The 25,838-nt window shown below is 53.9% G+C and overlaps 1 protein-coding gene across 1 annotated transcript; it reads left to right on the top strand.

Annotated features, from left to right (window-relative positions):
• Nucleotides 1-265: 265 nt before the first annotated feature.
• On the top strand, nt 266-25,744 carry LOC149993971 (liver carboxylesterase 1-like). Its single transcript, XM_090260760.1, has 14 exons — nt 266-429; nt 3,886-4,090; nt 5,252-5,396; nt 7,807-7,940; nt 10,134-10,287; nt 11,760-11,864; nt 13,852-13,956; nt 16,224-16,262; nt 18,231-18,371; nt 19,760-19,840; nt 20,129-20,276; nt 23,976-24,107; nt 25,056-25,128; nt 25,387-25,744. The coding sequence occupies exons 1-14, from the start codon at nt 339-341 to the stop codon at nt 25,568-25,570; spliced, it is 1,737 nt and encodes a 578-aa protein (XP_090116886.1). The 5' UTR covers nt 266-338; the 3' UTR covers nt 25,571-25,744.
• Nucleotides 25,745-25,838: the final 94 nt, after the last annotated feature.

Genomic DNA, 25,838 nt, shown 5'->3' with positions numbered 1-25,838 from the left:
AAGTTTTCAGGCTTGTTCTGAGGACCCCAGGCCAAAGCTCCCCCTTGTCTCCAGGCTTGTGCCTGCCTTGGGGAGCGCATGGCAGGCTAAGGTCGAAGTCCCCAAGGGAGAAACCCTTATGTAACAAGTCGTCTGACAACTCTGGCTACTGGTAATCTGAGAGCTATGTTTGAACTGTTGGGGTGAAAGATTCAACTCCGAGTGGGCGTGCCCCAGAGTGCCGTTTGGAAGAGGGGGAGCTTTTCTGCTGTCTCCTGATTAGGCTGCCAGGCAAAGGAGGGGCCGGAGCCGGGGCCGCTGGGAGCTGAGGGGCGGACCACACAGTTCCTTGGAGCCACATGAAGAGCTGCAGGCCCAGGGGCTGCTGTCGTGCCACGATGTGGTTCTTCGCTCTGGTCCTGGGCTCCCTCGCCACTTCCACGGCTTGGGGTAAGTCCAACTGAAATACAAACAGGGGGGCACTTTTGGAGGTCCGCATCTGGTGCCGAGGTGGGGAGATGCATACAGGGCAGAGGTGTGACAGCTGAGTTCCAGCCCACAGGAGACGCAGGGGTGATAAACCCCGGAGATCCAGCTGCTCCTGCTGCGTGCATGGGACCACCCACTAACCTCGTGCCCCGCAGACCAGGACTTTGAGGAGCTCCCTTTATTTTCCCCTTGAGTCTTAGTCTTGAAGTGGCCAGAGCGTGGAGCGCAGCTTGGCGGAATATTAATGTGAGTCAGGGGGCACGTGTTCCAATCCCAGCTCAGCACTGTCAGCTGTGTGTCCTTAGGCAAGGCACTGCACGCTCCTGGGCCTCCTTTCCCACTCTCTACAGGGGTGATAACAGCATTCCTCCTTCACGGGGCTGTTGTGGGGATAAAATGGACTGTTTTTCTCCTAAAGAACACGGCGCCTGGGATGGAGGAATTGCAACAAAAAGTCCGTAAATAGGGGTTGTTTCAAAGAGCAGTGTATGAATAGAACATGTTGGGAAGGCCAACAGACCGAGAGCCACTGTCGTTGAAGAAATCGTTACTTCCAGTTCCCAGAGGAGGGAGGGGTCCACCCCCGTGGTGGCGCCATGCCCGGAACCACAGGTAGCTCCTGCTGAAAGGCCCGGCTCCTCTGCACGTTCCAGGGGCTGGATTATCGAGGGAAAAAGCAATCATGAATCATGGTGACTAATGAAATCAGGGTCACGGTCTCTTCTGACAGGTCGGTGCCCGGGTAGGGGGTCACGGATCACTGTTTCGGGTCCCGATATCAGCCTGTCCCACTGCACAAGGTGTTGCTCGGTGGGATCCCTCTGCCTCCTGGGTCTGGAGCGAAAATACAACGGAGGCCAATCTATCGGGGTTAGTTTGATTGAAAACGCTGAACCAGTAGTTGACCCAGGACCTTGTTCCCGAGACTACTGGGTGCTGCCCAGAACCTCCTTGTCCCGAGGGCTTAGGGATTAAGCGAGGGAGAGGGAGGGGGCGGGTCAGAGTGCAAGGCGCTGCCAGTTTGAGTCAAAGGGAAAAAAAATAAAGGCCGGAGTAAAGAAAAGAAGGTTTCTGCACAGTTGCCCTGCTCTGGCTCCTGAACCCACAGCGCTGCGGCCTCAGTGCCCGGGCAGCCAGGGCCACCTGGACTTTACCTGCTTTCTGGTGGCGGGTGCTCTGGGAGGCCTGGGACTGAGGACACATAAGGGCAGAGCCAGAAAGGAGCCCGGCTGGGAGTGGAACAGCCCCTCACTGCTGGCTGCCCCGCGGCGAGGCCATCTCTTTAGAAAGTCCATTCTGGCGCCTCTGTGCCTCAGTTTCCTCATCTGGAAAATGGGCATATTCCTGCCTACCTGTCAAGGCTCTTGGGAAGGGTCAATGACCTGGAAGGCGCACCTGCTCAACATGTCAACATTACATATCACTTAAGGGGTCACCGCGGCCGTTACCCGTACTGCGTACATCTCCCGCCGCCGCTGGGCTTCTCACCCCGGCCGCTGGCTTCTGTGCCCTCTGTGGCTTGTGCGGGTCATCACAGACTCCCTAAAGGCCAGGCTTCTATCACGTCTGCTTTCTCCTCAGCCTGTGACCCTCCTTCCCACCTCTGAGGCACGTGGCACTCTTTCTACCCCGGCCTCCGAGGTGCTCCCCGCCGCCCGCGCCCCCACAAGGCGCTGGCCTCCCTCTGCTCCCACGGTTCTTCCTCTCGGCTGCGGCTTTCCCTGAGTTTCCTCGGCTGCTTTGCTTTTTCCCTTCTCCCCCCCGCTGGCCGCCTCAGTGAGGACGTCACACACACCCATGGCTTGCACCGTCCCCTTCAGGGAGCGGGTCTCCTCTGCCTCCGCACCTGGCCGCTTCCAGTCCTGAAGGGCCCCTTTCCCGCGGCGTCTTCTCACCCAGACATTTCATTGACATCTGCGCGGCCCCTGTTGGGCACGGAACTTGGGGTCACAACTCGGCTCTCTGATCTTCTTCTTCTTCCGCGTCCCCCGCCTCTGATCAGAGACCAAGCCCTTCTTCAAAATGCCTTGTAGACATCACTGTATTTAGTCATAAAAATCCTTCTAATGATAAAAAGGAATCTATGTTCAATGCTGAAACCTTGGAAAGCTCAAGGAAAAAATGTGACCTGCAATGACACCGCCCCGTGACAGCCTCACGTACACGCTTCTGAGGAAGTCCATCGCGATGCTCACGCTAACAATCCGCATTCACAGCAAAGGAGGACCACGTACGTGGCCACAGTGTGGGAGTGGCCACGAGTGATGTGAGACGTGGGTGCTGTTTTGTACCCTGCTTTGCATTTGGTGTCCTGCGTGGCACTGGGTGGTGTTCTGTAAGACCAAATCTGAGAGACTCTTTCTTGCTCTGGCCACACACTTGGAGAGAGAGATTGGCTTTTTCTCTGTATTTAACGGGGAGCAATTGGGAGGACGTGAGGCTAGAAATCTCTTCTGAAGGGGGGCACTTAACAAAGTGGGGCTCCCGAGGATGGACCGGAGGGCATGCGAAGGTGGACGTGATCGAGCGTCGAAAGCTCAGGATCGTCCGCGGTGATGCAGCCAGGACTGAGCTGGACGCTGCGGGGGCGTGAGTGCCGCTCAGTAAGGAAGAACCACCTGCCCCCCAGGAACGGATCAGGGAGGACTCTGACCCCTCCCTCTGCTCCACGACCCTGTTCAGAGCCACCAGAAGAATCTCTCCAAGCCCCAACCCCTGATTTGGCATCGAGGCCCTCCCAGACGTGAAGCTCTCTCGCGTCAGAGTTATTTTCCTCTCTGCACAGATCCCTCTGGCCCGATGGGTCACTCCCTCTTCCAGGCCTTGCTCTGCGGTGTCTCTGAGCCTCACCTGGGCACAGTCTCGTCCCTGCTCTGTATCTTCGTACCCCTGTTCCATCCCCCCATGTTCAGTGGTCCTCTCCTGCAAGTCCCACCGTCTCCATGATGCCACCACTCCTGGACACCTCACTGCCACCTCTCTCACGCCACTCCCTCTTTTCTTCCCAGCAGTAGGGTCCAGTGGGTAGGGGCTCATCCTCCCTCCAAGGTCCAGACTTCCGAGCAGGGGGGCTACCTCTTGTTCACCATTCATCCTGCATGCAGCTCAGCGCCAGGACCCTCACGGATCATTGTTTCCGGAGGCTCCAGTGCTTGGGGACCGCGCGTCTTGTCCACGCCCCGCAGCTCTCCTTGCTTTTATGTTTTACCTGCTGCTGTTACACCTGCATCCCCATTTTCTCCTTGGGAGAACCTGAAGGGTTAGGAAGGACAGTCTCCTCATTTCCTTTTTACATCAGCAGAAACTGAGGCCTAAGAGTTGAGGTGTCTCATTCAGGGTCACAAGCGGCCGGACCCACCCGGAGTCCAGCTCACACCTTTCACCGCTGCGTGTCTTCATTTCCTCTGCTGTGCACAGGGCGCCCGCCTTCGCCGCCCGTGGTGGACACGGCGCAGGGCAAAGTCCAGGGGATGTATGTCAGCGTGCGAGGATTTGCAGAGCCTGTGGCCGTTTTCCTGGGAGTCCCGTTTGCCAAGCCTCCTCTCGGACCGCTGAGGTTCGCGCCGCCGCAGCCTGCGGAACCATGGGCCTTCGTGAAGACCACCACCTCGTACCCTCCTATGTAAGCGCTGGCTTCTTTTTTTATTTTTAATTAATTAATTTGTTTGTTTTATTTTTAAAGAGAGGGGAAAGGAGAAAGAGAGGGAGAGAAACATCACTGTGTGGCTGCCTCTCACTCGCGTCCCCAACTGGGGACCTGACATGCAACCTAGTCATGTGCCCTGACTGGGAACCGAACCAGTGACACTTAGTGCGTAGGCTGACGCTCAATCCACTGAGCCACAGCAGCCAGGTAGCGCTGGCTTCTTTTAATGAAATGTTTGCTTCAAAGGGAAGCGGGAAGGCACCAAGCAAGCCCCTGAGCAGCTTATCCATTGTTCTGGAATCCTTAAGATACGGCAGAGCCTTAAAAACGTTCCAGAACTCCCACAGCATTCAAGCGCCCTTTATTCCACAGATATTTATTGAGCACCTACTGCGTGCCAGGTGTGTTCTAGGTTGTGGGCTCCATTAACGAATGAAACAAATATGCCTACCTTCACAGAGCTTGTGTTCTAGCAGGGGGTGTTAGATACTAAACAATATGCAAATTAGTAAGTTATTAATACGTTAGAATACAATAAGTGCTTTGGGAAAAAAATTACAAGTTGAGCAGGTGACAGGGATGAGAAGTATGATTCTGTTTATTCTCCCGTCTTGAACGTGGCCATGTCTGGGGAGTGGGGTGGGCCGGGAGGTGTGGGGGTGGGAGTGCTTTGGGGTATGGACCCTGCAAGTTCTCAGTTCCCAGGTGTGTAGCTCCCTAGGCACAAGGAGTACTTAATGCCCTGCAGGCTGGGAGGGCTCAGTATATGTTACCAATTGTGATCTATGCTGGCCCCTTCCAGTCTGTTCTTCGGGTGAGCCGCAGCCCTTGCCTGGGATGGATGGGCAGGTTGATGATAGAATCCTAGCACGTGAGGGCGCCAGGGCGCGGAGTGGGGCCAGGCCTTCTCACTCTGCGTGGTCCTGGGAGGCTCGAGTGAGCCCCAGGGCCCCCCACCCAGGCCCTCCCGCCCTCAGGTAGCCCCCTGCCCACTGCGGTGTCTTCACTCCGGTAAGGGCAGCTCTGCACAGGCCGGGAGCTCCCAGGCCAGGGCGAGCCTGAGTGCAGGAGACGGGGGCTCCGCGCGCAGCTCTGGCTGAGCCTCGGGACATCGCCTTCCTCCCTGCACCCCTCCAGGTGCTCCCAGGACGCAGTGACGGCCCAGGTGCTCTCGGAGCTCTTTACCAACCGCAAGGAGAATGTTCCCCTCAAGTTTTCCGAAGACTGCCTTTACCTAAACGTTTACACCCCCGCAGACCTGACAAGGAAAAGCAGGCTTCCGGTAGGTGGCGCGTCCCAGCGCTGGCGGGCGCTTCTGGCATCGGGGAGGGCGAAGGCAGCTGATCAGGGGCTCAGGGCTTCCTTCACCCGCTGCCGCCGGGCTGCATGACCACGGGAAACACAAGTTTTCTCTCCCGCAGTTTCTCCTAGTGAGAGTCATGGCGCCTCCGGGGGCCTTGGCAGTGCGTCTGTCACCCACAGTCTGTGTCTCCGCACTTTCCTGTGCTGCTTGGGGAACAAGAGGGATTGCTGTTCATTGCCAGATTAGGAATCTGACTCCCAGAGAAGCTAAGACCTAATTTTCAATAAAATTAGAGCTTGAAGGAATCTTACAGAGAAGACAATAATCCAACCCTTCTACAGATAGAGGAACCGAGGTCCGGGGAGCAGGAGGGGAGGCCACCCGGGACAGTTAGCAGAACCAGAGCCGGTGTTTTCTGATCTCCAAACCCCGCGCCCCGTGGCAGAGACAGGGAAACCGAGACTGTGTGTGGTCTTCCTCAGCGTGCAAAGACCCCACCTTGACAGCAATCAGTGTCCCGTGGTGACACAGAAGTGTGGAAGCAGAGCCCGGGACAATCCAAGTAGCATTCTCCTTAGTCTTTGTGAAAATATCGGGATTTTCGTGTCATTAATGGCTAGATTGATAACCCAGTGAGTCAACATTTCCTCAGTACACAGAGACCCAGAGATGCGGCAGACTGCCAGCTGGAAGGAGGGGGGGGCTCTGCTGGTGGCAGTCCCTGGGGTGGAGAGGGAGGGCTGTGAGCCCCCAACAGTATCCCAGGAGCAACCCTGGCCAGGTGTGCCCAGGGATGGGGCAGTGTGTTCATGAACTTGGGGCTGCCCAGAGAAGCAACACTGCACATACTTGGCTCAAAGAGATGGGGACAAAGGTTTACTCATTCATCCATTCATCCATTCTTCTATTCTGTACTCAGTGCTCCCCCCACCCCCCAAAATACACACACACAGCTAATAGTGAGTTTAGGGGAAAGGAAGAGCATGAAACCATTACCACGCTGCCCCTGCCTTTGAGGATCTCACTGCCTGGGCTGCACGGACAGACCAGCTTCCTCAGTAAATCACTGCTGCCCACCCTTGGCTCAGCCTCCACTCAGAGGTCACGGACCTGAGCGCCTCTACCTGGAGGTAGGCAGGGATCGGAGATGTGGGGGGAACAGGTACCCGGGGAACCAGAGGCAGGAGAACCTTTACTTCTGGACACAGGAACTACAGGGTCTGGGTTGAATCCTGGTTCTGCCTTTCACTGGCTGAGAGACTGGCTGTTACCTCAAAGCAGAAGTAATGACATGCGTATTCAACGGTCAGTATCAAGCTTTGTCTCAGTGCCTGGCGCAGTACACAAGGCAAGGACTCTTGACACGTTAGCTAGAGATGAAGCAAAGATCTTGTTCTTAACCTAATGGCCGACCTACTGCACCATGTCCATTGGCTGCAGTGTGCGGAGTGGCTTAACATAGGGACTCTGGAGCCAGGCTGCATGGGTCCACTGCTTATTAGCTATGCAATCTTGGACAGGTTAAGTGCCTCAGTCTTCCTGTCTGTCAAATGGGACAATAGTCATCTCCTGGCGGGTTTATTTTAAAGTGCTTAGAACCGTACTTGGCCATATAATTCTTGTTCAGAGTTCTTTTATTTTTCATTAGCAAAATAATTATAAGATTATTATTTTCGGCACTCTCACTTCCCTGCATAGTGAGCTCTTTAAATGCAAGAGCCATTCATTATGAATTGTTGTGTCCACGCTCATCCTCAAATGTTATTTACAGAATTCTGTAGTTTTTAAGATCATGTGTGTCAAATGATTGAAGACTTCTTAGAGGAGGTGACTTAGATTGTGCTTCGGGGGGATGGGTGGAATTTAGGGATCCAGAGGAGGGAGAGGGAAGAGATATTAGGAAGAGATACCATCAGGGGCATGTATGCTTCTTGAGATAATCATTCACATGCACAAGAGAAGTTTAATTCACCGCACAGGGGTAACTAATGAAACCGAAGTCCAAGGGCTGCTGGCAGGGTGTGCTGAGCTGCGTGAGAGGTCCAGGCATGAGGGCGATGGGAATGTTGGGGAGAACATAACACCCTTGGCCTTGGCGGTTCCCATGATGGTGTTCTCAGCATGAAGAGCCTTGAGACGAGGTGGTACTGGGGCTGGAGAGTAAAACAGGGGCTGCCGCGGTACATTGCGTGGGGTGGTAACCTGGCCCCAGCTGGGAGAGTGGGGAGGCGAGGGACTGCCTGCTCCAGCTTTGCTGGGGATGGATGAGCATTGGAGAACCGCCACACTGAGTGACAGTCAGGAGGTAGGTGACCAAACCAGACAACCTCTCAAGGTCCTTCCCAGGGCTGCTTCTAATAACCAGTGTGATTGCGTCCTCCCTGTCCAGGTGATGGTGTGGATCCACGGCGGGGGTCTGGTGTCAGGCGGGGCATCAACCTATGATGGGCTGGCCCTCTCTGCCCAGGAAAACGTGGTGGTGGTGACCATTCAGTACCGCCTGGGCATCTGGGGATTCTTCAGGTAAGACACTGGGCTCTCCTCATTGCACAGCGGCCCCCACGGTGAGGGTGCTGGGACCCAGCTGTGGTCATCTCACCCTTAAGGAGATCTTTGCTAAGTTCCCGAGTAAGGCACCCAAGTCCCTTCATAAATGGGCCCCGCCTATGGCCTCATTTCCCGGTCACACCAATCCACTTGCTTCTGAGCTTTTGCACGGGCTGTTCCCTCTGCCTGGAATACCTATTCTACCCGACAGACTCCTATTCATCCTGTAAAGCCCCACCGCGATGTCACCTCCCCGGGAACGCTCATTTCCTTTCTCCCTGTGCCACCACAGCACACCGCACAACCCTGGCCTGGCAGTGGCACAGCAGCTGGGCAGCGGTTTGAGCGCCGTACCTCCCATGGGAAAGCAGGGAGGGGCAGGCACAGGGTGGGAGCTCTGAGAACTCCTGGAGCTGAGGGGAGCTGTGGCTGGAGTCGAGGGGCCACCAGAGCGTCAGACTCCAGGGCCGCCCCTCCCAGGAGGAATGGTGGGTTCACTCACCTCACTTCCTTACGCACTGGGCACGTACATGAGTCACGGCGCCGGTCTAGAGACAGGAACCAGGTCTCCTTAGGACACAGTTACTGGTAGGTTTTCTAAATGCCCTGGCCCCCTGACCTCTGACCCTGAGGTGGCGGGTGGAGGGGCAGGCTAGCAGTGGGGTGGATTCTCAGTGGAAAGACCTGTAGGGCTGGTGCAGGGTTGTCCCAGGTGAGTCACATCCCAGGAGCTTCATGGAGACGACTCATCTCGTTCACCAGCCTGCCCGTTTCTCTGCTCCCTGTTCCATTACACTGCTCCTCCAGCTCTGCACGGTTTCTCCCTTCCAGTCTGTCCTCTCCCCACACCAGTCAGGCTCCACTCCGGCCACGCCGCTGGACTGTTCTGGTCAAGGTCACAGGGACCCAGCCTTGGCAGTATCCCCATGTAACCTCTCACATCTCTTTGAACTGCTCCTTCTGGGCCCCTTCAGGGGCCCCTCCTCCTCCTCCTGCGCTCAGGCTTCTGGGTGCAACCTCCTCTGGGTCTCAACTTGTTCTCTGAGTGAGGGGGGCCCTTTCCCAGCTCCCTATTGTCAGCCCCAGCCTCTCCTTTGAGACTCAGATGCAGGTAATTAACTACTTCCTGCCTTCTCCACCAAATATCTAAAGGGTTCCTCACATGTCACTGGGACCCATTTAACACTTGCCTCTCACTGCCCTGCCCCCAACGCTCCCTTTCCACAGCTGGGCCCTGGGCTCCCTCTTCCAGCTGCTCAGCATAAAAGACCGCTGCTCCTCTGCTCCTCTGCATCCAGCCGGGCCAGAAGACCTCTTGGCTCCATCTTTAAAATCAGTTCAGAGTCCAACCACTTCCCACCTCCTCCCTGACACCCACCCTAATAATCATCGAAGCTCTCTGACTGTGTTTCTCGCCTGGATTATTGTCATAAACACTTACTTTTATACCATGTCTGAGCCACACAGCAGCCAGAGGGATCATTTAAGACAAACAGAATCCTGTCACTCCCCGGCTTCCCACGTTACTTACAATGACATCGAAGTCCTTACCAAGACCCACAGGGCCCTCTCTAGCTATAGGTTCGACACTCACACTTCTGTTCACTGGCTGCCGGGGCCTTTGCCTTGGCTGTTTCTATCGCCTGGAATTCCCTTCTTTGGATATTTGCAAGGCTCATGAGCTCCTTCGTTCAGCTCTTGGCTCAAATTCTGCTGCCTGAAAGAGGCCCTCCCGGGACCTAGGATCTGAAATAGGGCCCCCCCGCCCCGCGCCTGCCTTTTCCTGACCCTGTTTTATTTTTCCTGAGAACATTGTAACTGCCTGGGGTTATATTCTATATTTTCCTGTTTACTTGTTCCCGATCTATAGTGTGAGCTCTGCGTAGTTAGAGGTTTTGCCTATTTCGTTCTCAGCCGTGCTTCCGGCCCTTGGAATAGTGTGGGCACGTAGTGGGTGCTCACTCAGTCGCTGCCGGTGACTGACTGCAGGGCCCTAAGGAGAGCTGTGAGGCAGGAGCGGGAGGCAGGTGAAAACCTGCGTGCCGGGGCTGAGGAAGCCTTGGCTTATTCCCGCAGGCTCGCCTAGAGCCCCCAGCCCAACCTGTGGTCCCGAGAACCCCGCATGATGACTTGGCCCCCAACACACACACACTGTTTTCTCACTCCCAGCACAGGGGACGAACACAGCCGGGGGAACTGGGGTCACTTAGACCAGCTGGCCGCCCTGCGCTGGGTCCAGGAGAACATCGCCAACTTCGGAGGGAACCCAGGCTCTGTGACCATCTTTGGAGAGTCAGCAGGAGGTGAAAGTGTCTCTGTTCTTGTAAGTGTTCCTGGCCCCGATGTGGCTTCTGAGGGGACCCCTTGGAGACCAGCGGATCTAGCCATGCGCACCTTCATTAACGAGACCTGGATTCCAGGCTGGCCCTACTCTGCACAGCATTAGATGGTAGAGAGCTAATGGCCCAACTCTCCTTGGCCGCCAGGAAGCTCAGGGCCATAATAACCTCCAGCCCCAGCCTGCAATGTTCCTCCTCTTCTGACTTGGTTGAGCGCTCTCATCTTTACATTAGGTCTCACCTCACTCCTCTTGGGAACGAGGGGTGGGTATAAATTATGAAGCAGAGGAGACAACCGTGAGAAGTGGGCAGAGTGTCACTGTTTGGCTTAAAGCTAGATCTCCATGGCAAGAGGATGCGGGCATTACGGACAGGCCAGGGCCTCCTCTGAGCGGGTTTGTTGGTTTGTCCACGCCCGAGAACAAAGACAGCAGTCTCTGTGAATGAGAGAGGGAGCCGGGCTGGGGACAGACAGCAGGTGAGAGGGAGAAGGGGAGTGGGAAGGCGGATGGGGGTGGGGATGATGGGACAGGGCGCATGGGACACAGACCACCTGGGAGCCCGGTGTGGGCGATGGAGCCAGGGCAGCTGCTGCAGGAAGTGAAGGTGGAGAACCAGATCAGGAGGTGCTGGGAGCTGGTAGGAACCCCTCCGGCTGCCTCACGTTGGCTTTTACGCTTAAACACTCAGAGGAAACTTCATGTAGTTTGTAAAGTGGAGAAAAGGAAAAGTACAGATAAGCCCAAAGAAGAAAAACAAGTCATCCGCAATCTCATTTCCCAGGGAGAGTCACCATGGACATTTTGGTACTTACTTTCAGTTATTTTTCAATGACTCACCCTGTCATCTATTTGTCTACCTACCTATCTATCAATCATTTATCTAGGAATTTTTGAACAGAAAACCTTTCTTAACATTACAAATATAAATATTTCCCTAACCATTAAGTACTCTTCCATATTTTTATTTTTCATAGTTGCATAGTATTCCATGGTAAGAAATAAAAATAGTTCCTTTACCCAATATCATAATTTTGGAACCTGGGGTAATTTCCAGTTTTCCCATCCTAGACAGCATGAGCACTCCTGGAAATCACTGTGTGCCTCCATGATCATTTTTTCTCCAGGTAAATGCTTAGTAATGGAAATGTAGACTCAGAACTGTATCTTTAAAGTGTTACTGGGACTTGGCAAAATGTCTTTCAGATACTTCTGATCGTTATAATCAGTGCTTACCACACACTTCCCGTTCTGTTCCTCTCTCTGTGTCCTCGACTTTCACCAGTGGAGGTTTTCTTGGGGTCAGCCTAGGGAACAGGCCAGGCCAGGCGAGGGCCTGTCATGTCCACTGAGCCCTGGGTCTCCGGGAAATGAGCCAGGACAGAGCTAGGGAAGCTCTTGGCGACACTCCCCGCCTGCATGAGCCTTAACGCCCTTCCTCTCCGCTCCCCTCCCAGGTGCTATCTCCCCTGGCCAAGAACCTCTTCCACCGGGCCATCTCGGAGAGTGGTGTGGCCGCCACTGCTTCCCTGGTCAAGACAGACGTTAAGGCCCTAGCTCAGGTAGGTCCGACATGGACAGTCCTTATGCCCTTTGCTCTGCCCTCCGGAGTCCTCGGGCCTCCATCGCCATGGGATCCAGCTTGGAAGCGCAGAGAACGGCTGAGCAGATGTGCGAGGAAACACCTTTCCCTCCTCCCCACCCCCTACCCCGGCTTTACTGTGGAGCTAACTGGGCAAAAGAGCAGAAGCAACTTGCCAAGGTCAGCAAGTGATCAGGGCAGAGCTGGGACTCAAGTTCATGACACCAGTTTGCCAACACTGTCACTGTTCGCTAACCACACTCTCCAAAGTGCCAAGGTGGGGTGCCAGGCCGAGAGCGGGGAGCAGACTGCCATCGTGTCTAGTCTCTCTGAGGGGCTGAGTTCTGGGGACCCCCCTACAGCCTATGGCCCTGGAGTGGTCCCCCCGACCCCACTGGGGGGCCTTGTGACGGGGGCAGGGGGCAGTTCCTAGAGAACTGATTCATCGATTTGTTTGTTCACTCGACAAATAATTTTGATACAGCTAGACATCTAGCAACCTCGTGAGGCCTCCATGCCAATGGAGGAGAGAGATTAATGATTATAATACATAATCACACAATTATAAAATGTCAACTGTGATAAGCAATAAGGAGAGGTCCTTAATGTCATGGCAGCATTCAGAGGAGTCTAGTATGTAGGGGGTATTATCAGGAAAGGCTTCCTGAAGAAAGTGATCAATAAGTTGAGATCACAAGGATGAGCAGTGCTTTACTTGGTGAGAAAAGAATGTTCTAGGAAGCCCTGGCTGGTGTGGCTCAGTGGCCTGAGCGCCGGCCTGTGAACTGAAAGAATTGAACTGAAAGAACATTCTGCAGCAGGAACAACATGTGCAAATGTCCTGTGGCAGGAGGAAGTACCTGGGGTAAGAGAGAATGAGTAAGGCTGATGTGGCCAGAGCAGAAGGAGCAAAGGCAACCTGCAGTGAGCTGGGGACAGGGACATTGGCAGGGGTCATGCTGCACAGAGCCCTGATGAGGACTTTGTCTTTATCGGGACACAATTAGGAATCTAAGGAGGAGAGAGCTGGGGGCGGGGGTGCTCTGGTGACCAGTGCCCACCGGAGTCAGGGGTGGGGAGCATTTTTGCGGGGCTGTGAGAGTGGCTTCGTGGAGTGGTGGGGGCAGCGGCCAGACCCAAAGGGGCTGGTCCATAGGAGGGAGGACCTGAAGGCACAGGATTCTGAGAACGTTTTTCAGAACTCTGTGGTTGTGAACAATGGGAGTCCGCTTAACCAGGCTTAAGTCAGGAAAGGAGGACTTTATTTAAAGGAAACAGGTGGCAGAGATGGAGCTGGATTTCATCATCAAGCAGGAACTAGAAACTGGCACAACGAAGGGAACGCGCGACTTTTATTCTGGCTCTTGTGCTTTCCTTGTTAGTGTATTTCTCTCTCATTCGCTCTCTCCCTCCCCCTCCCTCCCCCTCTCCCGCCCTCCCTCCCCTTGTTCCTCTCTCCCCCTCACCTTCCCTCCCCCTCCCCCTCTCTCCCTCTCTCCCTCCCTCTCCCCCCCCCTCCCTCCCCATCTCCATACTGAGCACTGATTCTGCGTCAGACACTCCCCCAGGCTCTGGGAGCTGTGCACACTTCCTACGGCCTCACCCTGTGGAGCCTGCCTGCTTGTCTCTATTTCAGCTTCTCTGACTACACTTGTCAGCACTTCCTAGAGGCCAAATGCTAGTAAGAGGATGAGCTGAGATCTGAAACCAGACAGTGTGATTCTGGAGTCCATGGCCCTCTTTAAACATTCAGTTCTGCAATCATTGTGCCCATCTTAAGAGACGGGTTAACTGAGACAGGGTGTATAATGGGCGTGACCGAGACCTGCTCGTCTAGAGAATTTTCTGCCCCCCCCCCCCCCCCCCCGCCTTTGGAAATCGACGTTAAGGTGGGGATAGAGTGCCTCCTACTGGTTGACGGAGGGGACAAGGCTCTTGAATTCCACTGTCGCCTGTGATCTCTGCAGCAAGTCGCTGTCTTCGCGGGGTGTAAGACCACCACCTCGGCTGTCATGGTGCACTGCCTGCGCCAAAAGTCCGAGGACGAGCTTCTGGAGACGTCGCTGAAAATGGTAGGTGCCTTCACTCTCCCGGCCGCACCAGCGCCCCTGCCCTGTGAACTTGGCCCCAGGCTTCAGCCTTCCGGCGGCTGTCCTTCTGTCCCAGAGGAACTGCCTGGGACAGGGTCCCGTCTCTCAGGCGTAATGTTACCCCTAAATCTGAAGGGGGAATGTCTTTTTTTCTTTTTTATTCTGAAATATCTCAAATGTTAGCAAAGTCAGAAACTAATATGATAATCAATAGTGTAATGATCCCCCAGCTCTGTCAAAAGTTACTACTTTGTCATTCTTGTTTTCAGAGATATTTTAAAGAAATTTAACATTATCTATTCCCAGAGGTAACTACCATTCTGAATTTGGGGAATGGGGATATTAAGAACAAAGCTTTTCAGAAAGGTTGTCAAAATTTATCGGTTAATTTAGAAATGATCAGTTATAACCTAGTGGTGGCCCAGTTTTCTGCCTCAGTTGTGCCTCTAGGATAACCATCCATCCATTCATCCATCTGCCATCCACACATCCATTCATCACCTTATTATTTATCTACCCCTCCACAAGTATATCCGATTCATCAATATCCTTTCATCATTCTAATATCAATCCACCCATAACTTTCACTGTCTATTATCAATCATTCATGCATCGTCTAGCCACCACATAGCTTCGCTCCATTACTCAGCCTCTAAAATCAATGGTCCGTCCATCATGTGTCTGCTCGTTATCACCCACCTATCCGCCCACCCATCCAATAAGCACCTGCTCCGTGTAATGACCAAATCCACCCATTTATCCAACCATCTGTCCATCCATTCGCCCACCAGTGTGGTGGGAGCACAGAGGAGAGGATCATTCATTAGAGCCAGCAGGGATGCCTCACAGAGGTGACATCTGAGGACTGATGGGTGGCTATGGCAGGTATCATCTCATGGAAGCTCTATTAGGACAGACACCCAGAGAAAGCAATGTCCAGGGCCAATGAGAACTGTTTCCTTTTTTGTGAGGAGGTGTGAATGTGAGCCCCAAAGTAACCTGGGTTTGCTGTCTGGCCCCTGGGCCCCCCGGACAGGCCTCTAGTGCTGAACTCTGCTCTGTTCCCAAGGGGTAAGTCCACAGTGGCCTCAGGGCATGGACCCTGGTTTCTCAGGCTCAAATTAGGTAACTGGTGTGTTCAAAGAACTAAAACACAGCTGTTTTCTGGTGCCTGGGAAGAGGCAGATTTATTCCATGTGGCACAAGGGGACCCAGCTTATAAGGTTGCAAGAGGAGCACTGGTGACCTTGGGAAAACCCAGAGAACCTAAGAGCCCATGATACCCTTCTGAGATTTTCTGAGATCACATGGAAGTTTTTCCATGTTAATCCACTCTCCCCAGTGTGCACGTGTGTGCACACACACACACATACCCCATACACACCTGGCTGCTAGAGCTACAACGCATAATGGAAGGGGACCCTACTGGTTAGTTTCTGACTGCAGGTCCAACACTTTAGCTACAGTGTAGCCTGACAGTCAGTGCAGTCTGGGTGAGCAGACACAGCATGAAGCATGGGGCAGGGTGAATTTCGGTGAGGGTGTGTGAGTCAGGACTTCCTAATGCAAGATGAGCAAACTCTTCGCAAAGTGCCTTGAGCAGGAAAAGGAACGTGTTGTAACAGAATCTTCGGGTTATGGAAAAGTTCAGGAGTAGATGGCTTCAGGCATGGCTGGATCCAGACACCCATCTATTATTAAGCATCTGCCTCTACCCTCCACTTTTTATCTTTCAGTGTTGGTTTTACTCTCAGGGAGATTTGTCCCCTGGGAGGTTAAATGCAGCAACAGCGCTCTACACACACATCGTCCTGCTTAGACACCCCTTCCCCAATAATTCCAGCAAAAGTTTTGGGGTCAACTCTATTGGCTTGATGTAGGCACCATGCCCATCCATGAACTAATCTCTGTGGTCAGGAAGATGGGGCACCCCAGGTCTTATATAGATGCCTGGACTCATAGAATGAGAATGGGAGTGAGGGAGGTCCCCCAAAAGAAAACTGGGGTGTTGTTGCCCAGGAGAAGAAGAAGGGGAAATGGATGGAAGGCCCAGCAGGCGTAAACAACAGACACCCTCTCCAGCGCTCCCCTCCCCCACTCCACACCGAGACCCTGTGCCGGTGCCCACCCCCCGCCCCCATCGGAGTGGCACCAGGAGGGAGAACCTGGACCCCAGGCGCGCTGTGACCAGGGTCAGCATTGTCCCCAGGAAGCCTTCTCACACATGTCCTCTGCCTTTGCTTCCACAGAAATTTTTTGCTCTTGATTTACTTGGAGACCCCAGAGAGGTAAGGACGTTTGGTTTCTTGATTACAGGTTTTAAAACTTGCCACCTTTAAGCTCCAGTTAAAGATAAAAAAATTCCTCCTGTGGACTCATAGTAACTCCTTGTGTTTCTACTGCTGAGGCCCAGAGAGGGGCGGGGAGAGCCTGGGTAACCCAGCCGGGAGGACCAGATGTAGGACCGTTCCCAAGACTCCCAGTCTGGTGCTCGTAGTCACTGACCCTGTGTCCCTGGGCTCAGCTCACATCCTTTCTTGTTTCATTTCCTGCTCCCAACAATGCCCCAGAGGGAGAAGGCTGGACTAGAAACCCCCACCCCAGGGATAACGGGGTATCGGGATGAGGGTTCTTCAGGAGCCTCCCTTGAGGAGCCCTGGTCCTCCGTGGGGCTGCAGGGCCGGCGACCCGTCCAAGTGGCACTGTTTGCAGGGCAATCAGGAAGGGAGCCAGGACCTGTGTCCTGAGGATGCCACCCTCCCCCAAGCCGTCCAAGAGACGCCTACAGCCCCCTCCCCCTCTCCCTCCCTGCTCCCTTGCAATGGTCACCAGGTTCCCGTGGCTTCACCTCTGCAACACCCTACAATCCTGCCCGCTCTGCTTTCTCCCTGAGGATAGTGGCACTTACCTTAGAAGATGTTTTGAGGCTTATTCAGTCATTCAGCGAAGATTTCATGAGCACTTGCTATGTGCCAGGACCTGAGCTGGGGAATATACCAGTGCAAAGAGACACCACCCCCTGCTCTCTGGAGGGAGGAGAGAGTACCATAAACGCGTGAAATATGTAGGGTGTTGGACGATGGCCAGTGACGTGGAGAAAAAGAACGTGGGAAATGGAGGTAGCCTTTGCCAGTGATTTGGGTTTACCCAGTGGGGTCTGGGAATGGCTCAATGAGAAGGCGACAGGGGAGCCTAGTTCTGGAGGAAGGGAGGGGCCCGCTGTCAGGGAAAGTGGAGGCACAGGGAGCAGCCACTGCAAAGGCCCTGGGGCAGGAGGCCAGGGTGGCTGGAGTGGAGGGAGCCAGGGGAGAGAACAGGCCGAGCTAAGGGGAGTGGGGGGCAGGGAACGGTCACTGAAAGGGCTTGGATTGTGATTCCAAGTGAGATGGAATGTCTTGGGAAGTTTTGGGACAGAGGAGTGACATGACCGTAGATTTAACAAAGGGGCCCTTTGCTAAGTGGAAATAGATGATAGAGAGAGGACAGGGAAGAGGCGGGGACACCAGCTGGGAGGTCCCCGTGCCGGCCACATCAGATGGGGCTCCCGTTATCTCTCTTGAACTTCTACTCCCTTCACCTCTGCCCACCCCCCCACCTCCCTGCTGCCCTGCCTCCCCACGCTGCAGGCCCCCTCCTCAGTCAGGGCAGGCCACCCCTTCTTCACAGCACAGGTCTCCTTGTCCCCGTGGAGCTTTTCCTTCCAAGCACATCTGGGTGCCTGCTAGGTGCCAGGCATTGTACAAAAACGGCTGCCTTGCCTGGTCTCTCTCTGGTCTGCACCCCACAGAAGTCCTCCAAGCCCAGGCCTCCGGGGATCGGAGGCTCCTGGGGTCCCTTTAACCCCCGCGGTTCCCACTGTTAGGAAATTCCCACACCTCTCTTTCTGCCCCGGCTGCTGCAGCTCATTCCCCAGAACCTGCCGTGGAGGTTTGGCTTCCATGGGTCTGCCCTGTGTCTTCTCCCCAGGAAGCACTGCTCCGCTGGCTGGCTTCCGCAGCAGCCTTTCGGGGAGCGGGGGTGGGGGGCCCCCTGCCCTCCTCTATTGTCAGTCCCACTGGATCAGGCCCTGGGCCCTTGTCCTGCTGGGTCGCAGGCGCAGGGGACAGAACTTCCCTTGCGGGCTGCCAGGCACCAGCACAGACGCAGGGCCTGGGGCCCCCAGGGCCTCAAAGCCCACAGCACTCAGCCGGGCAGCGAGGAGGACACGGGGGGACCGGGACAGGGCCGCACAGACGCCGCTCTGTCCTCCGCCCCAGAGCCAGCCCTTCCTGCCCACGGTGGTGGATGGCGTGCTGCTGCCGAGGACGCCTGAGGAGATCCTGGCCGACAAGCAGTTCAACTCCGTGCCGTACATCGTCGGGTTCAACAAGCAGGAGTTTGGCTGGCTGCTTCCCACGGTGAGCACGCGTGGCCTCTGCAACGCGCCTGCACGCCCGTCACGCCCGCCTCCCGCCTCTGGTCTCTCAGATCCCACTCGGGCCCCGGGATGCTGTTCCCTTTGCATGAGCTGGCATTTCCATGGTAACCTTCTCTGGCATGGCCCCACTGACACCTGTGTGGGGAAGCCTTGGGGACCCCTTTCCCAGACTCTGATGGTCCCCAATCCAGGAACCCAGATGTGCAGGTGCTGGGAGGGCCTGTGGAGAGGTTACTGGGCAGATAAGGAAACTGAGGCCTGGGAAGGGGAAGGAGCTCGGGAGCGGGGGAAGTGAGGCGTGGGGCCCTGCGGCCTCTGCCCCGGGCTTCCCCGGCTCTGCAGAAATCCCCACGCGTGCTCCTGGTCATCGGCTTAGGAAGACGCAGAGCAGCTGGCTTCCTCTCACGGTGACCCTGACTTCTGAAAGTCAGGCAGAGCTTTCCCTCTTGTCAAACGTTAGCAAAGTCAGACACTAGTCACCCCCCTGCAGCGGGGACTCAACTCAAACCCTGAAACGAAGGGCGGAAACATTTCAAGGGGCTGGATGTGCAGGGGGCTGTCCATGGGACCGGGCCACCTGGGTCTGTTGAGTGGCCCCTTCTCCCATGTGTGGTGTCAGGAGGCCGGGGTGAACGTCGAAGCAAGGTGCCCCCTGAAGGTGGGCAGTTCTCCGCCCACAGGGCCTGGGTGAGGGGGCAGGACCCGTCCCCGGAGTGTTCGCATTACAGACAGAGGGCTCTTGTGTCCCTGAGCCAACAGTTTGGGGGGCAGGTGTACGTCCCCAAGGGCAGCGCGGGATTCATAACGGCAGACAGCCCTAAGGGGGGCTTCAGGGACCTACCTGCCTATCACGGGGCTTTAGCTGGAACAAAGAGTTCTCCTGACAGCCCGGAGCTTTCTCAGGGGCCAGGGTCCGTCACCCTAGGGACCCCACGCAAGCTGCCAGGATGTGTGTCAGGGTCTGGTCAAGGCTCTCAGTGCAGAGGTTTGGATGGGATTGTTTGCAGATCTGCAGTTCTCACCTGAGGACAGTTTCAAAGGTTATGCTGAAGGGCCAAAGCCGTCCTGGCAGGATGTGGGGCTTCCTTGCTCATCGGGGGGCGTGGAGGGGGAGTATCTGTGAGGTCTGCGTTGTCTGCCCCAGAGCTCTGGCCTTCCACACTAGCTTGCATTATATTCCAAAGGGCTGGGACGGCTTCTCTTAACATTTACTTCATATTTGCACTCCTTGAGTTTCTGGATAGAAGTCCATTTCCTGCATTGATTTTGCCCAACTCATCCAGCCTGCGTTGGTTTGGTTGGTTGGTCAGCTTGGTTCTTCCTGTTGATTCCCAAGGATTCACTAATGCTACACTCCCGTTTTAACAGATGATGGGTTACCCGATTTCTGAAGGCAAGCTGGACCAGGAGACGGCCGCGTCACTCTTGTGGAAGTCCTACCCCATCACGGTAAGGGTCTAGGGAATCCCGGGGACCAGCTGAGACCCGAGGAGGAACGGGGATTGCCCCGGGTCACTGAGCAGTCAAATGGCAGAATGGAGACTGGGGCCAGAGAGTTTTCTCCCCCCACCCTTTTTTCTTTGCCTTTTCCACCTTGCCCCTGGGGGAGGGGAGGGGTGTGCCTGGGGCCGGCGAGCTTCACCCTGAACACAAGGCTTCCTCCCCGGCTGGAGGAGCCACGCCACTCATGGGCAGATGGGGAGGGCGGCTGTCACTTTCCCTCTTGATCCCTTTCAGAGCATCTCCGAGGAACTCACTCCTGTGGCCGTTGAGCACTATTTAGGAGGGACGGACGACCCGGTCAAAAAGAAAGACCTGTTCCTGGCTTTGTTGGGAGATGTGGTCTTTACTGTCCCAGCTGTGACTACGGCCCGTTCCCACAGAGGTGAGTCCCAGAGATGGGACAGGAAGGGCCACCAACCCCACCCACTTCTCTATCTGTCCTGCCCGCCCCCCGGCCTGAACGTATACGTGCGGACTGCTGAAGGTCAGCCCTCCTAGGCTGATTCCTTATGGCCTGGGGGCGGGGGCAGGGCACTGTTCTGGACTCTGCCAGTAGCAGAGTCTGAGAAAAGGACTCATTCCGTTAGTGTATTTGGAGGTGACCCCAGAAACCACCTGCGGAGGAGCGGAGAAGTGACGTGGGCGGGGAGGGAGCCATTGTGCTGCACGGTCAAGCAAGTCCCGTGGGCACCTGGAGCGGAGGTGCCCTGGGCATGCAGCAGAAGACGTGTCTCAGGGTTACCCTCGTGACAAGGGACCTGGGGTCCTTATCCTCCACCTGCGTGGGTCATCGGTTAAAGCCTGTTCCCAGAGGCTGCTAATTCCCTAGAGCTCTTGATCTACCGCACGTGTGGGCGGAGTGGTCTCCGCTGGCTGAAGACCTTGGCAAAGAACCGCAGATACGGAAGGGGAAGGTAGGGTGGCGTGCCCAGAAGCAAGGGTACGGTGACCCCCCAACAGCATCTGCCTTCAGGTGAGCATCTCCTCACCTGAAGTTATGGGGTCGGTGCGGCCAGAGAGTTAATCTTGGAAGATGTGTCTTGGAAGGTCTCCAAGGTCAGAGCCAACTGTAACGTGGTTTGTTAACCAGTAGAGCTGAGGAAAGAGTGGAACCAAACATGGAATCAGGAGGGTTACCCAGGGCCAAGAAAGCCGGAAGGGGTGAGCAGCAGGAGGTGTGGGGGCAGGGGGCCCGGGGCCTGTCCAAGTCTGTGGTCAGCTTTACCGTGGGACCTTCCCGCAGTGACCCAAGGCTGTGTGGACAGGGTGTGAGGTCGGCGATGGGTGAGCTCGCCTAGAGAGGAGGTGTCCTTCTGGGTCCTTCCTCTGGCAGAGGCCTCCTCACCCACCACGGAGTGTGCAAGCCAGGAGACGGCTCTCTGGCCCCTACCTCTTTCTCCAACGGAGCTGGGAGGGCTTTACACCTTACACACGTGATAAAATGAGCTGTAGCTGACCACTAGGCTTCCAAGCACGTGGCACAGAAATGCACATTCTGGTTTCTGCTTCCTCCTCTTGAGGCTCCTGATGGAAGGGCTCAAATCTGCTCTTTTATAACCTTGGTCTGGCCTCTGGGTTCCTGTCTCATGGGCAGCTTTTCTCTCCTGCATTATCTGCTGGTCCTGCCTGGACCTGTGTTTTGTTTATCTGATTTCTCCTGACTTTAAGTTTAGGGTTTTTTTGGGGGGTGGGGGCAGGACTACACAGATTTTTATCAATGCTATTCTTTCATTTTTTGTATTTGTCTCACCTTTTGATAAAAATTTTTTTCTGAATGTCAAATTCATACTTTCAGTTGTAGAAAGTTTTGGAAATATGGGAACACATAAAAGAGTCTAGTATTGCCTATAATTCCTTTCCCTAGAAGTATCTGCTATAAATTTTCGATATTTTCTTGGTATAATCTTTTCACATCTTACATATAATTTAAAAATTAATGTCACGTGGTTTTCTTTGTTCCTAGAACACTATGTTGTAGGCATTTCCTAAGTGTCAGTAAAAAGTCATCAAAACATCCATTTGTCATGGATTAAAAATTTAGTATTTCTGACTCATTGGATATTTAGGCTGCTTGCTTTTCTTTTGATGTTACAAAAAAAACCCCACAACATTTTGCTCAGTCGCATGTGCATAAATCTTTATTTGTCGCGGACTCCGACCAGCGGGGTCCGTGGCGTGGCAGATGAGGGTGAACAAATTCACACGGATTCTGAATCCTGTGGAGACAAGGGACAGAGTAGCCCCTCTCTAGGTGAGAGAGCACCCCGACCCTTGCCTGGACAGGCTTTTATTACTGTTCTCGGCGGGTTCCATCCAACAGAGTCATAAATTATCATACTAACGTTACGTTAAAGGGTTATTGCTTACGGATAAAAAGGAGAGAATGTTGTACATGCAGGGGAATGATGAGGATGGGCGAGCTGGCCACATCCTGTCCTTGAAACAGCTTAGAATAGACCTTAAGACGTTACTTCAAGGTTCTACACTAAACATCTGTTGTTCTCCACGTAGGGTGAAGAGTTTTAGCAAAAGCAAGCTTTAAAGCAGCCTAGATACAATGCAGGCCTGATCCCCTGTGGGAAAGCCGGTCTGTGGGCCTGGCTCCCGTGGGCCGCCCCACGCCTGTCGGTTTTCTGGGTCAGGGCCGAGCTACATTTGCCACTGCCCGCGGACCGGTTCCCTCTATTTAACCTAGTCTCTAGTAATTTTCTAAGGATTGGTTATTAGAGATGGAATTAACTAATCCGGGCCACAGGAGCATGTTCAAGTTCTTGATATACAGGTTATGACATTAGTTTTCAGTGTATATGCGTGTGGATTTCTTAAGTCTCTTACTTGATATACGAAGATTAAAAAGTTAGAAGAATGTTGCCAATTTTATAAGCCCTTTCTCACCCCCTGCAAAGAACAGCACACTATTACAATTTACGTATTTTATTATCTCTCTCCTTCCCTCTGCTTCTCTTTTCCTCCCTAATTATTGTCCAAGCCTGCACCCGACTTTGCTTTGAAAACTTGGGTTGCACTTGTAGGAATTTGCTAAGGCTCAGTAGGTCAGGCAGAGGCGAATAATAATAATAATAATAATAATAATAATAATAATAATAATACCATCATCATCATGTTCAGAGCAAAACTAAGTTTTCTCATTCACAAAAGTTCCTTCCTTTATAGTTGGGTCCTGAGTTCCTTTCTGAAACTGCTGAGTGGCAGAGACAAGGTTAAACTTGACCCTGAAGAAGCCGTTGAACAAGGAGATTATGGAAACACAGAAGGATTGCTTCTTCCAGACAATTTCTTTTGCTAAACCAAGGGGGCAAGGATGAGGGGTGAGGGAGGCAATCAAATAAGTTATTCTACATCCTCCGATTGGGATATAGAATGATTTTGTGGATGAATAGTTAATGATGTAAGAAATGATTATAGGCATTACAAGATATCCAATATTATTCCAGTTGGATTTAAACAGAAGAGGTATGTGCTACAATATTAACAGTGGTCTCTGAGTGGTGAGATAAGTGATTTTTTGGTACATCTTCCTTTTTTTCAGCATTTTCCAAGTTTTTACTGTCCCCAAGGGGTACCTTTCGGGCTGCAGGTATTCAGAGGAATGAGAAGTAGCCTGTGATCAATGAACCATCGTAAACTGTGTGTGTACAGTGGCTCTTGTGTGAAGGCATCGGGAGGCAAAGGGGATTTTGTGGATTGACTCAGTGCTCCTGTAATGACAGTTATTTTCAACGGATTTACCCAAGGTTTCAACCGTCCTTCATTCATTAAATCATTCATCCATCCAACAAATACCTAGCTCAGATTTGTTCCGCCTGCACCAACCATGCACCTTAATCAACTCATGGGCCTTTCCAGAAACTCTGCTTCTCTGTTACGCTGAGAACTCACGCGCAGGGACACTGTCCAGCACACAGCTGGCCCTCACAAGGGACAGTCGCTGTTAACATTGTTGTTTTGGGCGCGGGACCCAGGTACGCCACTAATTCCGAGCGCTCAGGGCCCCCAGAGACCTCGGTCCCATCCAGGTGTGCATCCCGTAAGGGGAGCTGTGTGCTGTCTGTCTTCGCAGATGCCGGAGCCCCCACCTACATGTATGAGTTTCAGTATCGCCCAAGCTTCTCATCAGACATGAAACCCAAGACAGTGATCGCAGACCACGGGGATGAGCTCTTCTCCGTCTTCGGGGCTCCACTTTTAAAAGGTGATGGCCCTACACGCTTGGAGTTGGGAGGTCTGGGGCCAAAGCTCGATTTGGTGACCTTGGGCAAGTTGCTTCTCCCCACCCAGGCCTTAGTTTTCCGAAGTCACTGTAACAGGTTGAAACACAAAAGTTCCCACCTTTCTCTTGCTCTGACATGCATGGTGAAGAATGTGCATGCATGTGCTCTTCTTCCTGGTCCCTCCGAGACTCCAGACCTGGGCGTCAGTACCACAGGGCCCCACTCATAGGCTAAAATGTCACTTCCCAGTCGCAGGAGTATGTCAGGATGAATGGAAGAGTGGGGTTAGAACTGGTGTTAGCCTTGAATCAGGGCTAATGTATGTCCCCTTCTCTATCCACCCAGCCATCTATCTATCTATGATCAAAAACTCATATTTAAAAAAAAAATTAATATATTTAGGAATATATTTTAAAGCCAGCCTTTCACAAATGTCTTCAATACCTTAGCCATCAGCAGGTGCAGACGACCTGTGTGTGACCCACCTCCGGGGTACTTGGGACACACCAGCATCACACCCTGATTGGATGACGCCTTAAGATCATTGTTACTTTTTAGATTCTATGAAAATGTGGGTGGGTGACGGAGATTGAGAACACACCTGTAAAAACAATGCTGGGAGGTGGGGTGGCTTTAGTGGGAACCCTGGGTGTGGCATTGTGGCTGAATGCTGGGCGGGACAGGTGGACACAGAACACAGAGGCAGCAGCTCTGCCTTGACTGCAGCCCTTTGCTGAGTTTTGATCAGTAACCCCCCAGCCGAAAGTGCACATAAGTTACCCAGGAGCCTCTTAAAATTTAGCTTTGGGCTCAGTAGGTCTGGAGGAAGGGCTCTGATTCTGAATTCTTAACAAGCACTCCCATGCTCAGGCTGCTGTGGGCCCATGAATACACTGAATAACAAAGGCTTTCTCTCTTCTTCCCTCCAGAGGGAGCCTCAGAGGAGGAGATCCAGCTCAGCAAGATGGTGATGAAATTCTGGGCCAACTTTGCCCGGAATGGGTGAGCCACACTGAGCAGGGTTGGGAGGGGGCAGGGCGTGCCTGTTGGGAGGGGTTAGCTTCTACCACTGGGTGGCCCAGCTCCTGGCTGAGACCTCTGACCGGAGAGCTGTCTACAAAGGGCCGGGCTGTTCAGGAGTCAGCGGGGCCCCTGTCTCTGGGGGTATAAGAGCCTTTTGGGAGCGATGAAGCTGGAGGACCCTGCGAATCTCTGAGAGTAGCGTTGGGGCATTTCCATTGGATTGTTTTCTGTTCCCAGGAACCCCAACGGGGAGGGGCTACCGCACTGGCCTGCATATGACCAGAAGGAGGGGTACCTGCAGATTGGCGCCACCATCCAGGCAGCCTGGAAGCCAAAAGACAAGGAAGTGGCTTTCTGGACTGAGCTCTTTGCCAAGGACGCAGCCAAGAAGCCACCCCAAGCAAAGCATGTTGAGCTGTGAATGGAGGCCCAGCTGGCCTCAGAGGTGTGGGGGAACTCAGGGGTCATTCTACAGGAAGGTGTTTGTGGGCCCAAGAGACATCTTATTGTCGGGTGGGAGTGGGCAGAGGCCACGGGCGGAGAATTTCTATACCTGTGTCCTCAGTTTTGGAAATAATGTTCTTTTGGTAACCGAGTCAGCGTCTGTGTCTTGGGCTGGTGACTAACGCATCCTCCTCAGGGGGAGGAGGAGGACGAGAGGGGGCACCGTGGGCAGCAGGTGCCTCTGA

This window comes from Furipterus horrens, unplaced genomic scaffold (assembly GCF_987537825.1).
Source record: "Furipterus horrens unplaced genomic scaffold, mFurHor1.1.pri manual_scaffold_13, whole genome shotgun sequence".
Classification (NCBI taxonomy): domain Eukaryota; kingdom Metazoa; phylum Chordata; class Mammalia; order Chiroptera; family Furipteridae; genus Furipterus; species Furipterus horrens.
The sequence above is the reverse complement of the archived record's forward strand: the minus strand, read 5'-3'. Positions and strand labels throughout refer to the sequence as shown.

Coding starts and splice junctions, on each gene's coding strand:
- LOC149993971 (XM_090260760.1), top strand. CDS start 339: ATGAAGAGCTGCAGGCCCAGGGGCTGCTGTCGTGCCACGATGTGGTTC. Junction 7,941..10,133: donor GGCATCTGGGGATTCTTCAG/GTAAGACACTGG, acceptor TCTCACTCCCAG/CACAGGGGACGAACACAGCC. Junction 19,841..20,128: donor GGAAGTCCTACCCCATCACG/GTAAGGGTCTAG, acceptor GATCCCTTTCAG/AGCATCTCCGAGGAACTCAC.